The sequence below is a fragment of the Nicotiana tabacum genome, chromosome 4, assembly GCF_000715075.1.
Source record: "Nicotiana tabacum cultivar K326 chromosome 4, ASM71507v2, whole genome shotgun sequence".
In the NCBI taxonomy this organism is placed as follows: domain Eukaryota; kingdom Viridiplantae; phylum Streptophyta; class Magnoliopsida; order Solanales; family Solanaceae; genus Nicotiana; species Nicotiana tabacum.
Window position 1 is genome coordinate 85,225,997 of NC_134083.1, and position 16,077 is coordinate 85,242,073.

Sequence of the window (16,077 nt, forward strand, 5' to 3'; positions counted from 1 at the left end):
TGAGTTCGAAATACCACTAAATTCATTAATTATTTGAGTTATTGGTTCGATTAATAATTATATTTTAATAATTTTTTAATATATATACAATGTTGAGCCCAAAAGATACTGGGTCAGGCTGTAGCTTATAGAGGAAAACTTTAGCTTCGACATTGAAAAGCTTCATAGAATCACAGGAAAAAGAATTATCAGTTGATTGGTCAACTTACGCCAAACAATTAACAAGCTATGGATTATAAAATAGAACACTAGAGGTTTTCTTTACAGCAAAAAGTAATTTTCGTACATTTTCTTTTCCGAAGAAAATGGGATTGATCTAGTTGTGAGCACCATCCACTTCTAACCAAAAGTTTGTGAGTTCGAATCATCCCAAGAGCAAGGTGGGGAGTCTCTTGTAGGGAGGGAGCCGAGGGTCTATCGGAAACAGCCTCTCTACCCTAGGGTAAGGGTAAGGTTTGCGTACATACTACCCTTTCCAGATTCTATTAGTGGTATTATACTGTTGTTGTTGTGTTGTTGTTTCTTTTCTGAAGAATAACAATAAGGTCAGTTCTATAGATTTCCCTATATATATATATGCTTGGAAACTCTGGGAAAAAAAGCAAAATGGAATTTTTCCCCCCTCTTCCTTGCGTGGTTTTGTAATAGAAAGAAGGAAGTGAATATCTTCTCACTTTTTTACTTTTCCTTTCCCTTCCCTAATTTCCTAGCAATGGGAAATAAGAACATTTATTACTCCTGGACACCATACACCATTAATTCTACATAACTTTCAAAATTTCAAAAAGTTGAATTTATGAACTTAAATTTAATTTAAATGTAACATTTTCTTGATAAAACTAATTTTTCAATAATTAAAATTTTAATCATTAATTTAATGTTTCTAAAAATGGTATCCAGATAAAATGATAAATTCAGCTATACAAAACGAGAATAAATAGGTGAATATATAAAAAAAAAGAAAGCCGAAGCCCTTGGAAGCGTTACCTATTATTATTCTTGTCCAAAATTTCCCCATTGCACTCTCCCTCTCTCTGCACCCTTCCCAATCAAATCAAATCAAACCAAACAAACGAGAGAAGGGAGAAGAATAACCAATGGCTTCTCCGGCGACACTTCCGATCTCAAGTCCTCAATCAACGGCGGCTTCCGGTGCCCAATCTCAGCCCCCTATTGCCACTCCCGCATTTCGCTCCTTCATCTCCCGCCTCTCATCTTCGATCCGTCAGGGTTTCGCTCAACGCCGCCCTTGGTATGAACTTCTCGATCGCACATCCTTCGCCCGCCCTGACTCCGTCGCTGAGGCTGCCTCGCGTGTCCGCAAGAACTTCTCCTACTTCCGCGTGAATTATATTTCCTTACTCGCAGGCGTACTCGCTCTTTCCCTTCTCTCTCATCCTTTCTCTCTCCTCGTCCTCCTCGCTCTCCTCGGTGGCTGGTTTTTCCTGTACCTGTTTAGACCCTCAGATCAGCCTGTTGTTATCCTTGGCCGCACTTTCTCTGACCGAGAAACGCTGGGGATCTTAGTAGTGTCCACTATTGTTGTGGTGTTCCTCACCAGTGTTGGATCGCTGCTCATATCTGCACTCCTTGTTGGACTGGCTATTGTTTGTGCTCATGGAGCTTTTAGGGTTCCGGAGGATTTGTTCCTTGATGATCAAGAGCCGGGCAACGTTGGATTCCTTTCGTTCCTCGGCGGTGCTGCCTCCTCTGCCGCGGCTGCCGCTGCTCCGGCTGTTGCTGCTCGTGTCTAGTCGGATCACGTTTGGTGACACGATTATGAGGTTGGTTTGTGGAGCTTCTAAATTTGATGTGAATCAGTTATTCAATTTAATTGAACTGTAATATTTCTTTGGTAGAAAAACTAGTTCGTGCGTTGGATTTTGCAGGGAATACTTAGAAATTTTGTATCTAGATTATAGATCTAGATTGGATCTGTAATTTCCAATTTTTAGATCTGTATTCAATTCCTTTACTTGTTTGTTACTACATTTTTATTCATGTTATCTGTAAGTTGGCGGATTAAAGGTTAAAATTTATGTAATAGATTTGCCTATTTGTTGATTTTCACGCTTGAAAATTGGTGTTGACCTTAATTTTGCCCGTGGGCCATCTATTTGTTGGACTTTGCTTCACATGCTCTTCTATTCTGTTGAAATACTGGCATCTATGATATACATGCCACCGGAGGAGGAGGTAAAATGTGAGATGTTTAACCTGATCCTTAGGTAAGGGAGAAACGTTATGTGAACACTGACCTTTCATGGAAGATTATGTTCATGGTAGCTCTAGCTTTCTGCATATGTGTTTGCAAATAGATAAGTTTTGTCTTTATGACCATTTGCATGATCCATTTTCATAATAGTTTTAAGTTTGTCTTTAGTTGTGGATAAATTGGCTGGAAAGGAGGGGTATGTATGTGTGTATCATAGAGAGAAATAGAGAGCGCTAGCTTTAGCGTTCTTTCTATTTTAGCTCTGTAGGGGGTAGATGGACAGGGTGCTTAGCCAGGGGGAGAGGAGGCACTATGTTGTCTTTGCCTCTGTTTAGCATGAATTTATTTCATGGTGAACCTCAGATTGATTTTGGTTCGATGACCAGCTTGCTACTATTTATGAGGAAACTGGATTTTATTGTTCTTGGGGCATGGTTGAGGAGCGCTTGTTTGATATTACTTTTTTAGTCTAGTGACATTGAGACTTGGGATAGCATGCAGTCTCTAGAGGGCAGCATATGTTGAGACGTTTGTTGGTGATGTTATTGGTATTTTACCTTTGGATTTTCCGTTCTATTTTATATGAACCACGTAATGTTTTTAAGAGTAGCCAAGAGATGATAGAATAAAGTACATTATTAGCATAAAATGCAATGTTTAGTTGATGATAACTGCTGAATCTCAGACGAAGGAGATGAGCGAGGAAATACTTGGACTTCGGGGTGCAGCATGATGCCAAAGCTTAATGGTTGAGAACCAAGAGCTGGATAGGGACTCCCTCCCTGTGGTTCAGTATAGGGGGCCAAAGCACCAAGGGTATTACCATGAACGCTCTGTAAGTGAGCTTCAATGTTCTAAATAACTACTAGTTTTTTCATACAAACACCTCCAAAACATGAGACATAGTCTGAACTTATATAAATGATGGATTCAACACTAGATAACATACTTTGTCTCTTGTAGTAACGTCTACTTTTAAATGGATCTGCTATGTGCTCCTTAGTAAAGCTATGCTATAGCTTGTCAGAATGGGGGAAAGAGAAAGAACAAGAGGTGCATTATGTGCCTATTGGGGCATCTAATTTGATAGGCTTGTACTTAGAATATGAATAACTTCATGTTGACATTCTTATATACATGGAAGACTTATTTTTGGTATACTTCTTGTATACGGGCATATTTTGCCCTTGTTTTAATGAAATTTATATTACTTTATCAAAAAAATATACATGGAAGACTTATGAACCATGAGTGGCCTTCTTGTTTGGAAATGCTTTCTATTTCTATTTCTATTATCTAAATGATGTTACGTTAAGTAATCACTTTACCGAGTGTCTCAAAATTATGACATTAAGTTTTCTTAGAATACTGATATTATGCTGATATTGCAGTTTCACCACTTCCTGTTCTCTTTCTCCTCTGAATATTGCCAGTGTTGACAACTTGTGAACTTTTAAGAACATCTAGGATTATGAAGCGACCTGGGTAGTATCAGTTATATTTTTCTTGAAAAATTGGAGTCGTCTGCCTCATGAATGTAAGGTCCATCAGTGAGGTTCTGACTGAACTTTTTTCTTAGAACCAGAAAAGAGAAGAAGCTGATTTAGATGACATATCACTGTAGCACGATTTATCTTGAATGTCCCATCTCCATGTAACGGCCATGCTAAAGAGTCTGGTTCCTCTGTTGGGTAAGGCAAGTTTTTCAACTGTTACAGTAACTGAGACATCGTCTCCAATTCCCAATAGGTGCAGTTCCTCTAGAAACCTACATCCCAACCTATTCGTTCTCTGCAAAGTGCAACATATATCTTGGTGTTCTAGCAAAATGTAACAGTACAGGGTACTGTAAGACTTCCCAAACCATGCATATATGTTCTAGAACAATTACTGATGTTCATATCGTATTAATGTGAATTCTTAGTAGCAACTTCAGATGTTCATATCTTGTGAGTTGTTGGTTTAGTAGCAACTTTAGAACATTACTGAAGCTGTGTTGATTTCTAATTGTAATTAGGTAGAATAAGACTCACTTGGATTGTAGCAAACACTTTGAAAGACATCAGGTGAAAGATAGCTGGATAAAAACTGAGAGCTTCTATAAATACAGCGCACTTAGAATTTGTTTGAGGTTTGATTGGACAAATTATCACATTAAATTCATATAAATGGGAAGGTTTTTACACAAGCAAAACAGTTTCCAAGTAGCTTTCCTCTCATTTAGAATTGATGAGGTTAATAATGCTGTAGATGCTATTCTTTTTAGTAGTCTGTTCTGGCATTTCAATTTAATGATGTTTCAAAATTCAGCCTCAAGAACTGAAGTTGTGAAGGGCCAAGCCTAACTTTAGACCCGAAGGTCTTGAAGTTCGAACTGTCATTCATAGGCTGTGACAGTTCAGTTCAGATTTAGGACGCGAAATTGAAAATTCGCTCTTGAACTCTGGGTTTGATTCTGAAGTGATTAAAATTTGAATATTTTGTAAATTTCGGGTATTCTTTAATTAGCGGTCCTAAAATGGCTATTTGTGCTATTTCCTCAATTCGGACACCCCTTGTTTTTTCTCTTCTTTTCTTTTATAATTACTATTATATCAGTGCAAAGTTAAAATAATTGGTATTTATTTTATTCATCAAATGTTTTCGTTGTGACATAACCTTTATAGGGATTTTGATAAACATGTTTTTTTATATAGTAATAAATGCTGTTAAATATTTGGGCGAAAAGAAGGCTTGTACGAATTTCATATCTATCATTCTAGAGCGCTAATCTTTTGTCTATATTTAAACAAGTGAAAGTATAAAGAGGAAAGATGCATAACTAGTATTCTAGGAATGTTCCTTCTGGTTAGCATTTTTCCATATCAGATCAAGTATGGTTCATATATCCAAGTCCGGCCTGGAGAGATTTTGCAGAAAGCAGAGTGGTGGCATAAAATTATTGAGCTAATACTCTAAAGCAGTTGTGTTTATTCATTTTGGTCTAACTTTTGATTGCAGTGGTATTTCATGTTTTCACGTGAACGATCGATGCTTGGTAATACAATAGTATCATGATATATGATCTTGACCTGTCTCATCGCTTGCGAGTTAGTGCAGATTCTGGTTTTTGTACAATTTGGAGTAGTTTGTTTTTAAGGGTGTGGAGCCACACACCTGAATCTTTTGTGGGACTCAATTAGTATTGTAAAGGCAGAATAGTGTAGCCACAAAGATGAGTAGGCTTAGAAGGATCAACAAATCGAGGAGGTTGCTGCATGTATACCTCTTAAAGGTGCTGGAACTCCTCATGAGAGAGAATCAATTCTTTCCACCTTCCTCAAGAAATGCATTTCATAATCCTTGTTAGGGCCGCATACCTCACCAGTATAGGCCTCATACGCCTTAATCACGTTTTGGATCCTTCCAGACCAATCTCTCAAACTTGAAAAAGTCTTTTACACCTTCGGGAAAGCGTACCGGAAGACCTAACTTTTGCTTAAAATCCCAGTTTGGATGAGCAGAAGTCATTCATTCTTTGGATAACTTGCAGTTGAAAGAGTTGGTAGGCAGTTCAAACCTCAGAGGGAGTTGAAGAGAGGCCTTTCAGTTCGTTGAAAGGCACTAGGTTCGAGCCGTCATTTACGACTTATCGGGACTGGTCGGATCGATTTCCAAAGATTCCAAATGAGTTTGTGCGAAACTAGTCAGTTAAGTGGTTAAGAAGAGTTCTGGGTGATCACGCGCTTCACGTGGTATTTATTAGGATTAGGACTGAGAAAAATTACCGCTTATTTCAGATAACCCGAACCATCGCTTTTATCGTCAACAGAGAGAGTCGCTCGATAAAGGAAGTCGGCTTTGGGAAAAAATTATTCATTTGCCGGGCGCTAGTCAAAGTAGTAAAAAAGGGCAAGGGATTTTAGGAAAGCGGATTATCTTCTCGGGGAAGCGACGCTCTCTTTCGCATAAGCCCTTTATTAAGTAAGGTGATAGTGCTCTTTATCTGCTGCTTTCCCTCCTGGCAAGTGACTTAAAGTAAATAGTCTCCGATTTCAAAGAAAAAGCTGAGGCGAGAGCTATACCTTCTAGAACCGGAGCAATAACTGCTATAAAGTAAGGAGATGCGCAGGAACGATCCCTAAAGCAAATACTCTGAATGCTCCACGACTAAGTATACCCATTCAGACTCTCTTTTGTTCAATTCACAGAATACCCTTATCAATCAAACTTTCTCTCTCTTACCGGAACTACCCTCTGCAGCTCCATCTTCAGCAGTTGCTCAATCTTTTATTTCTAAAATTAAACTTGGATGTCACGACTTTTGCAGGAGCTATGACGTCATTCCTTGCGGCAACCACTGGAATATTACAGAATAATCTAAAGAGGGTCATAGCTCATTCAACTTGCAGTCAATTAGGCTATATGATCTTTGCTTGCGACATCTCTAATTATTCTTTTCGATTGCCCGTTCGAGAACTACGATCTTAACTTTTGTTTAATTACCCCTTAAATTTTATGTGGTCTTTAACATCCCCCTAAACTTGGCAATTTCATAATCGTGACCCCCCTAGACGCTGATAATTCATGAGAGTGACACACGCGCTGCCACATGGATTTTTTTGTCTATGTGGCATCTATTTTATAATAAAATATATATTTTATCTTTTTAATTCCACCAACTATTTAAATTATTTTTTTCATGCTAAAATCTATTTTAAAAAAATAGTAAATTTCGACAAATATTTACGAATTTGACTTGTAAAAGAAAAATGTGTAGTTTAAATAAATAGTTGCATGAAAATAAATATATTCTTTTTGTAAAAAATATGCCATTTGAACTTCATTACTTTGGCTAAATCTTCTTTTTATTTGGTTAAAATAAATGGAGTTTCAACTAACTTTTATAGATTTGGACTGGAAAAAAAAGATAAAAAATACATAGTTGAAACATATATTCATTGTATCTAAAAATTAATCGAGATAAAATATACAATATATATTAAGGAGAAACAACGAGAAATACAATTGGAATAAATAAATTGTTATATTTGATTATGTGGCAATTAATATTTGAAAAATACCTCTCTTGAAAGCTGATTTTTCTATTTTTCTTCCCCACGCGCCTAAAAGAGAGTGTATTCACGTTCTTTGTCATATCAGCATCTAAGGGGGTCAAGACTATCGAATCTTCAAGTTCAGGGGTATTAAAGACCACGTGAAGTTTAAGGAAAAACTTAATAAAAGTTGCCACGTTTAAGGGAGTCATTAACATTTCTGCCTATTGTAAATTCACAGTCTCACAATGAATTGCCCTGATAAGACAATTGAATCAATCTTTTTCGAAAGAACTGTTTAAGGACCAAGTGCTCCCTTTCATTCATATATAACTGTTTAACTGAAAGCTTGATTAGTCATTTGTCATATATAGCTGAGAGAACATTGAGAAGCTGCAATGTTAGCTTACGTTGGGTGTATTCTACCTTTGGTAATTATGTGGAAGATTGTTTTTTAATTTCTTGCAATGGGTTAGTTCACTTCTGGTTTCTGATGATAGAGGAAAATGAAACAGATAAGTCAGCTTGACAACACTAAGCCCATCTCACCCACTTTTTTCTTTTCTTTTTTCCTCGAATTAGGCATTTGGAATTTACTAGCACGACTAATCATTTGTGTCAGAGTTTTTCTTGCCCATGAGGAGTTTTTCGCGTTAGCATCATTGTACGTACTGCTTTAAGGATTAGGTTGCCACGCAATAGGCCGGCCTATGAACGAAGTATTTCGTGTTCGCGCAGAGTATGGGCAAGGACTGCACCCCCAACGGGATGTGATGTAGGCAACCTACCCTAATACAAGTATCATTGGCTGATTTCACGACTCGAACCCATGACCTATAAGTTGTCACGCAATACACGTCTAAATTAAATCATGTAGTTTAAGGGGTTCGTGAAATCAAGATGAACTTTGATCCTAGCAGTCTTTCTCTTGCTAGCTTGTGCTATCAATATGCATTGAAGATATAATTAAGTACATAAAAGTTTGTTCTTCTAATAATTTAAGTTTTTAGATGAAATAATTATATACTTCACATGGTCTTAGAGTAGGCAGGAGTTTTGAGTTCGAGTCTCATCGCCTCTCATTACTTTTAAAAAAGAATTACTACGTACTTAGCCCATAAAAATAATCCGTGTTGAAAATATAATTAAGTAAATAAAAGTGTGTTCTCTCTAATGAATTAAGTTTTTACATGTCACACAAAAAAAAAGTTAAAATGGAATGGAATTAATTTGAGTGACTCAGGAGTTGTTGACTCAATAAAACTAGTTTAATTGACTATGGTTTTGGAGTGTGTGGTCCCGAATGGCTAGTTTAATAGAGTCAACATCCACGTATTGAAATTTAGAACTAGAAATGGTCCTCCTATATTTACATATTGATAGAGAGTCTTGTTTATTTCCTATGAACCTTATCTCATGTCTCAATCATAACAATATTAATGAATAGCCCCTTCTCCATATTTCATAATATACAGTACAGGTAAAAAAATGGCTCTCACAGGTTTTCTATAACCTATACAAACTCAGATGCCCATTTCTTTAATTACTGTTTAACATTCGAATCAAAAACCTCCTTCTAAGAGAACTAAAGCCAAAATCCATGATTGGAAAAAGTCATTTTTTTTAATCGTTCTTGTGTTTACAGAAAGGGTATAGTTTAAGTAACTTAGCATTAATTGGGTGAAAATTATTTACGCTCCTCAATTTTGCTTTAAAATTTTTAAATAAAAGTTGAAAGATTACTTGCGTAACAAAATCATAGGATTTGGTAATGAAAAAAATATCCGCACTCGATATTTTTATTGATCTAATATATGTGCAAAGACATATGTATTGTATATAAATATTTACAACTTATAATAATAATTAAATAAAACGTATTGTGCTTTAATTTATAACTCTTTAAATTAAATTATATTTGATTTGATATAAACACCACTGGAAGCACGAGTAGAATGTTTTATGTTCAACTGGCAGTCGGTCAATGTCTCTCCAAATATTTCCTCCCAAGGAGTTAATTATTGGTTAAATGGAACACAAATGTGTAGCTGCTTAACATCTTGATGTCCATGAGATATGTCGCAATTAATGTTTTATGTTTCACAATTCTCAAAAATTCACCGCTATTAGAATGCTCAATTTATCATTATATATCACCGTTTTAAAGTCGAAAAACCCATTACCTTTGTCTTTAGCAAGACATGTGAAAAAGGTAAGATTGTCTTGTATTTTTTATTCTTTAATTCATCGGGGGCTAATTTTTTTTTTTTTTTTTTTTTTTTGGTATCGTTTAATTTTAAATATGCACATTTCTATTAATTTTTAATGAAAAATCATATGTTCGCTGCATATCACCCCTTTATCAGTCCTTTTGGCTTAAACTTCTACCCCTAACTCTTATATGCATACATATTTAAGTATTCTGAATATGTATGTATTAGGAGTAATAATTACTCAATGAATTTCAATTTATATGTTTACTTTCCTCTTTATTTGTTTCAAAAAAATATTTCTTTCTATATTTAATAACTCTTTAATTCTAGCTTTTCACATGACAAATTTAAGACCACATAATTCAAGGGCATTTTGGTATATTATACATATCTTTAGTTTAAGTGGGCGTTTGGACATAAAAATTGGAAAAAGTGAAAAAAAAATTCAAATTGAAAATGATATTTGAAAATTAGAGTTGTAGTTGGACATGAATACAATTTGGAGCTATTTTTGAATTTTTGTGAGTGATTTGAAGTGAAAATTTTGAAAAATAACTTTTTGGAGTTTTTAAAATTCAACTTCAAGTGAAATTTAAAATTTTCATGGCCAAACACTGATTCCAAAAAAATTAAAAAAAATTAAAAAAAAATAAATCTTTTTTTATGGCCAAACGGGCCCTTAAGACCACAAGATTTAAAGGTCTTCATTACTTTCTTAAACTCCATGCCCAGTCAAATTAAGATACATAAATTGAAACGGAGGGAGTAGAACTTATCATATTTTTAGTAATATTTTAAAAAAGGTTTTTGTTATAACCATATAGAAGTAATTTTTATCGGAAATACTATTAAAAAGACAAGTATAGTATATTAGAAATGATAAAGAAATAATTTTAATCGTTAGTACTATTGTTAAAAGTAAAAATAATTAATTATTATAATTATATTAAAGGGAATTAAAGTTATGAATACAAAACTTATTAACTAATAATAGGTGGCATGCGCTAGACTACATAATTTACAAAATTACAATTATACTTTATTATGTATGCTTATGGTTTTACCTTATAATACAATTTAGTATGCCTAGTATAATGATTATACATTAGTTTACTGTCACATATAATTAATATAATAATAATAATAATAATAATAATAATAATAATAATAATAATAATAATAATAATAATAATAATCGGGATCAGCCAGATACTAATAGATATTTGGTAGATTTCTTTATACATATACAGAGTTTATAATAAAAGCTACCGGATTCACGTGAACACGTAAAATTTACTATAAATTCGTTACTATATATTACTCTATCTATTTCAAATTAGATGAGGTACTTTCCATTTTAGTCTGCTCCAAAATAAATGATATATTTTTAAATTTGAAAATAATTCAACTTTAAACTCTTCATTTTACCCTTAATAAGAAGCTTTTATAACCACACAAATATCATGACCCTACAAAGCTTTTACCCCTTAAGCTTTTAAGACCACAAGTTTCAAAAATATTCTTTTTTTTTCTTAAACTTCGTGCCGAGTCAAACTTCCTCATCTAAATTGAAACGGAGGGAGTATGTATTTATTGAGTTGGTATAAATATTATATGCGTAAAATTTGCCTAAAGTTTTGTGCATATTTAGATGGTTGGTCGTTGAGGTTGTCATTGCTAGAATTCAAGATTGTATGGGTCAAAATCCATCTTTAGTCAACATGGTATTAGTAAAACATTCTTGGGATGCCACGCGTCGAAGTAATCTAATTATGAGCGAAGGCCGCGATCGAAGAGTCGGCAAGACTGGAGTTGAGGGGCTGTCAGCGAGGCCGAGGTCGAGCACCCTTGGCAGAGCTATAACGGCTAGTTTCGAAATAGGACACAAAAGAGAATATTCTAGTAAATATTCTCTACACTTGTAGTGTTAGGGTTTTTAGGAACATGTTCTCTTTAAATGGGAAGAGGCACAATGATAAGGGACATGTGATATTCATTTGTAAAATATACTTTAATTTTAGAGAGAGAATCAGATCCTATTGCACGCATACAAACACAACCTTTTTACTAAGATTCTTATCTACACTTTCCCACCAGATCCGAGAATAACTCAGATATTCGAAGGATTATCCATCACTCATCATTGTCTGAAAGAACATTCACCGATTTCATCCTTTCTTGGGTGACTCGTTTATTCTATTACTTAAATACCATTTATTTCTATTCATCAATATTTAATGCTACATTGTTGTCTTTGACTTCTTAAATATTATTGTGTGCTGCCGCTGCTATTAAAATAGTACCTACATAGTATTTATTGCACTTTTGAGAACACCATCTTTGGAATATTATTGTTAACTAATATTTACCCTCATTTATATAAATTTAATTAGTTGAACCAAGATCTATATTTTTTGGTCAAACAATTTGGCCCCGTCTGTGGGGATTTCTTAGTTAAATTTTTAGTTTCCTCTAGGTCTACAATTAACTCCAATCACTAACGTTAAAAACCCTGAGATCTCCTTTCTTTGTGCACACAAAATCCTACATGGCAGGCAACCAAGGAGAAAGGACAAAAATAACAAGTGGCTTCCCAATCAACCTCATGAATGTTATCAACGAAAGCTTCTAAATAGTAGGCGAGGACGTGACGCCCAACGCGTCCCCTAGGCGAGAGAGGTCGCCTCCCCCACACTGCAGCATAGTAAAACCCAACGAAAAAAAGGCCTCCACGTTTGCAGAAGAAGGGATGCCCTCAGCTGTGAAAAAACTCCTCGAAGCATGGCTGACCGACACGCTAGCGAGCGTCCTCAACAAACCTGCTCCAGGAATGACTGCAGAAACCGCAAGAGCTTGCATGATACAACAAACAGACGAGTAGTGCAACCGACCAAACTCTCCAACGACAGGTATAAATCACAATACTACTAACAGTGTAGGTGACAGAGCCCTCGCTGCCATTCTAAAGAGGATGGAAGAAATGAAGAATGAAAACAAAGCACTCCGAGACCATATGAAAGAATACCAAGAATGAATTGACAAGATATCGGGTGCTCCTAAGTTGCTGCCAAAAAGAGACACCAGCAGGTTCGTAGAGCAGTCGTACATCGATGATGCAGCCCTGCATGCCATACCAAAGACCTTCAAAATGCTGCCCTACCTCAGGATATACGACGGAACAACCGATCCTGAGGATCATGCGACTCATTACGTCACCGCCGTGAAAGGAAACGACCTCGCCAAGGAACACATGTCCTCTATTTTGCTGAAGAAGTTTGGCGAAACCCTTACCAGAGGGGAATTAATATGGTATTCACAGCTACCAGCCCTCTCCATAGAAACTTTTGAGGAAATGACCGATAAGTTCGTAACCGCCCATGTTGGAGCCAAGAAGGCCGAAGCAAGAGTAAATGACATATTCCTTATTAAGCAGTCCTTGGGAGAGGGACTTCCTCGCCCGGTTAAATAGAGTAAGGATGACTCTGCCAAATGTATCCGAAGGGATGACAGTCGCAGCTTTCAAGAACGGGCTGAGTAGAGATGGTTCAAGAGCAAATAGAAACTGTTGAGCTGATTGATGAAGTATCCTCCAACCACTTGGGACAAAATCCATAATGCTTATTGTCCCTAGGTTCGAGAAGACGAGGCCAACCTCAACAGACCAACTCACTGGCTAACCTCGGTACAAGCCGAATCCAGAAAAGAATGAAGGGACAACACCAGAAGAGACCATCCAGTTTCGCGACCCAAAAGCGAACGACACCAACCATATTTTAGGACGGTCGCCGCACCTCGCATCCCCCCCGCTATGAAGAAGGTCCATCCCGGCCAAGGACGGGAACTCACCAGAACGAAAAAGGTATGCCCCCCTTGTTATCTGCTCATAATTTTTGTGTGTCACCTATAGAAATAGTCTACGATCTTGAGAAACTCGGAACAAAGGTGAAGTGGCCATCGAAGATGAGATCAGACCCAAACACCAGAAAATCCGACGCCCTCTGTGAGTTCCACCAGGATCGTTGGCACAAAATAAAAGATTGCATCGCCCTCAGACAAGAAGTCATAAACATATTGCGACAAGGGAACCTCAAAGAGCTATTGAGCGATAAGGGGAGAACTAACTTCGCTAGAGGACGTGAACATTAAGGCCCGCCAAAGCCGCCATCGCCAGCTCGTACTATCAACATGATCATCGACGGTAGCGATGACGCCTCTATCAACGACGTGAAGTTTACCACCACTCACAAGCTCAAGCAGTCTATCACCCCCGCAAACAGTATGACGGACTCAAAGAAAGTATCATCTTCGACGAGTCGAATGCCGATGGTTTGACTTTTTCTCATAATGATGCCATTGTTATTACTTTACGCATTTTAGATACCAATGTCAAATGCATCATGGTGGACGATGGAAGTGGAGCATGCATTATCCATCCCCGAGTCCTTACCTAAATGAGACTCGAGGATAAGATAGTGTCGTGCTGCATTACGCTAACCAATTTTAATAATGGAGTTCAACGGACATCCGGGGAAATTAAACTCCCCGTCTTGGCCGGCGGCGTGACTCTGGAGACGACATTCCACATCATGGACCAGGCCACTGCGTACAACGCCATAGTGAGACGACCATGGATACATCCCATGAGAGCCATCCCCTCCAGCCTATACCAAGTAATTAAATTCACAACACTATGGGGAATATTCAACATACGTGGGGAACAACGCACATTTTCTTAATGCAGATTTGTTTGCCTTCGGCCATGTAGATATTTCGGGCATTCCAAGGGAAATTTCCACGCATAAATTAAACATCGACCTATTCCACCCCCAGTGAGATAGGTCAGGCGCAAATTCAACTCCGCCATTAACGAGGCAGTTCGCGAAGAAGTGGAAAATTTATTAGAGAACGACTCCATCAGGGAGTCGAAGTACCCTAAGTGGATCGCCAATGTAGTGATGGTCAAAAAGAAAAATTGGAAATGGCGGATGTGAGTGGATTTCAAATATTTGAATAAAGCATGTCCGAAGGACTCATTCCCATTACCCCACATCGACCAACTCATCAACGCAACAACCGGGCACAAACTATTTAGTTTCTTGGACGCTTACTCAGGCTATAACCAAATTCTTAGGAGGAAGAAGACCAGGAAAAGACCACGTTCATCACCCACCAAGGAACATATTGCTATAGGGTCATGCCGCTTGGGCTGAAGAACGCGGGGGCTACATATCAAAGATTGGTAACAAAGATGTTCAAAGACCATCTTGGTAAGACCGTGGAGGTATATATAGACGACATGTTGGTCAAGTCCGAAAAGGTAGAGGATCACATCGACCATTTGAAAGAAACTTTTGACATACTAAGACGGTGCGGAATGAAGCTGAACCCGGAGAAATGCGCGTTTAGCGTAGCCTCGGGAGAATTCTTAGGTTTTTTGGTGTCGCAGTGAGGGATCGAGGTCAATCCAGACCAAATCAAAGCTATCGAGGGGATACCAAAACACTCAACCACCAAACAATAAGTCCAAAGGTTGATTGGTCGAATCGCCAGCCTATCGAGATTCATCTCGCGATCGTTGGATAGATGTCATAATATTTTGGCGTACTCGGAAAGGACAACAATCTCAAATAGACTCCCGAGTGCGTTCAGGCTCTACGAGAACTGAAGGCATACCTATCATCACTACCCCTGCTTTCAAAACCCGAACCTGGAGAGCAACTCCTTATCTATCTAGCCATATCTGAGGTATTGGTAAGCGCAGTCTTGATCCACAAAAATAAAGGTACGCAATCTACTATTTATTACATTAGCAAAACACTCGTCGACGCCGAGACGAGGTACCCACACTTCAAAAAATTGGCTCTAGTCTTGGTCGTAGCTTCACGAAAGCTTAGACCCTATTTCCAATGCCACCCCATCTCGGTCGTCACTACCTTCCCCCTGAGGAGCATTTTGCATAAAATCGAGCTATCGGGGAGGCTGGCCAAATGGGCCATTGAGCTAAGCGAGCACGATATCACATACTAGCCGCGAACGACGATAAAGTTGCAAGTGCTCGCCGATTTCGTCACCGACTTCAGTGCCAAAATACACCGATAGATCATCCAACGCATCAGGGTCCAGATTGGGACTCGTACTCGAGGTCCCTACAAGCGAAGTAAATCGTCAGTCCATAAGGTGCCCAGATATGACTAACAATGAGTCCAAGTATGAGGCCGTAATTGCAGGATTGAGACTAGCACTTAAGTATGGGGTAAAACGGTTGAAACTCCGCTGTGATTCCCAACTCGTAGTCAACCAAGTCACAGGGACTTTCCAAATCAAGGAACAAAGGTTACAAAAATACCAGACCAAAATCAGCAAGCTATTGCCTGAGTTCGATGAATGTCAGCTCGATCAGATCCCATGGGCACAGAAAGCCGAAGCAGATGGCCTCTCCAAACTAGCCGCAACTACCAAAAGCATCACGAACGGAGATAAAAGCGTAGTCCATCTCCTCAACTCATCACTATACCAAATCGAGGTAAAAACCATAAACTTAACTTGGGATTGGCGCAATCGTATTATCACATATTTGCAGGACGGCACACTCCCGGGCAACAAAAAAAAAGCC

The 16,077-nt window shown here is 37.7% G+C and overlaps 1 protein-coding gene across 2 annotated transcripts; it reads left to right on the forward strand.

Moving 5' to 3' along the window:
* The first annotated feature begins 960 nt into the window (after window positions 1–960).
* Window positions 961–4,148, forward strand: LOC107779395 (PRA1 family protein B1). Of its 2 annotated transcripts, none has more exons than XM_075252148.1 (2): window positions 961–1,784; window positions 3,795–4,148. In XM_075252148.1, the coding sequence occupies exon 1, from the start codon at window positions 1,098–1,100 to the stop codon at window positions 1,752–1,754; it is 657 nt and encodes a 218-aa protein (XP_075108249.1). In that variant the 5' UTR covers window positions 961–1,097; the 3' UTR covers window positions 1,755–1,784; window positions 3,795–4,148. The 2 variants fall into 2 exon arrangements, with proteins under 2 accessions (XP_075108249.1, XP_016455316.1); XM_016599830.2 differs by lacking the exon at window positions 3,795–4,148 and adding an exon at window positions 2,901–3,373.
* Window positions 4,149–16,077: the final 11,929 nt, after the last annotated feature.

Excerpts from the sequence above, each read along its gene's own strand:
- LOC107779395 (XM_075252148.1), top strand. The coding sequence starts at position 1,098 with ATGGCTTCTCCGGCGACACTTCCGATCTCAAGTCCTCAATCAACGGCG.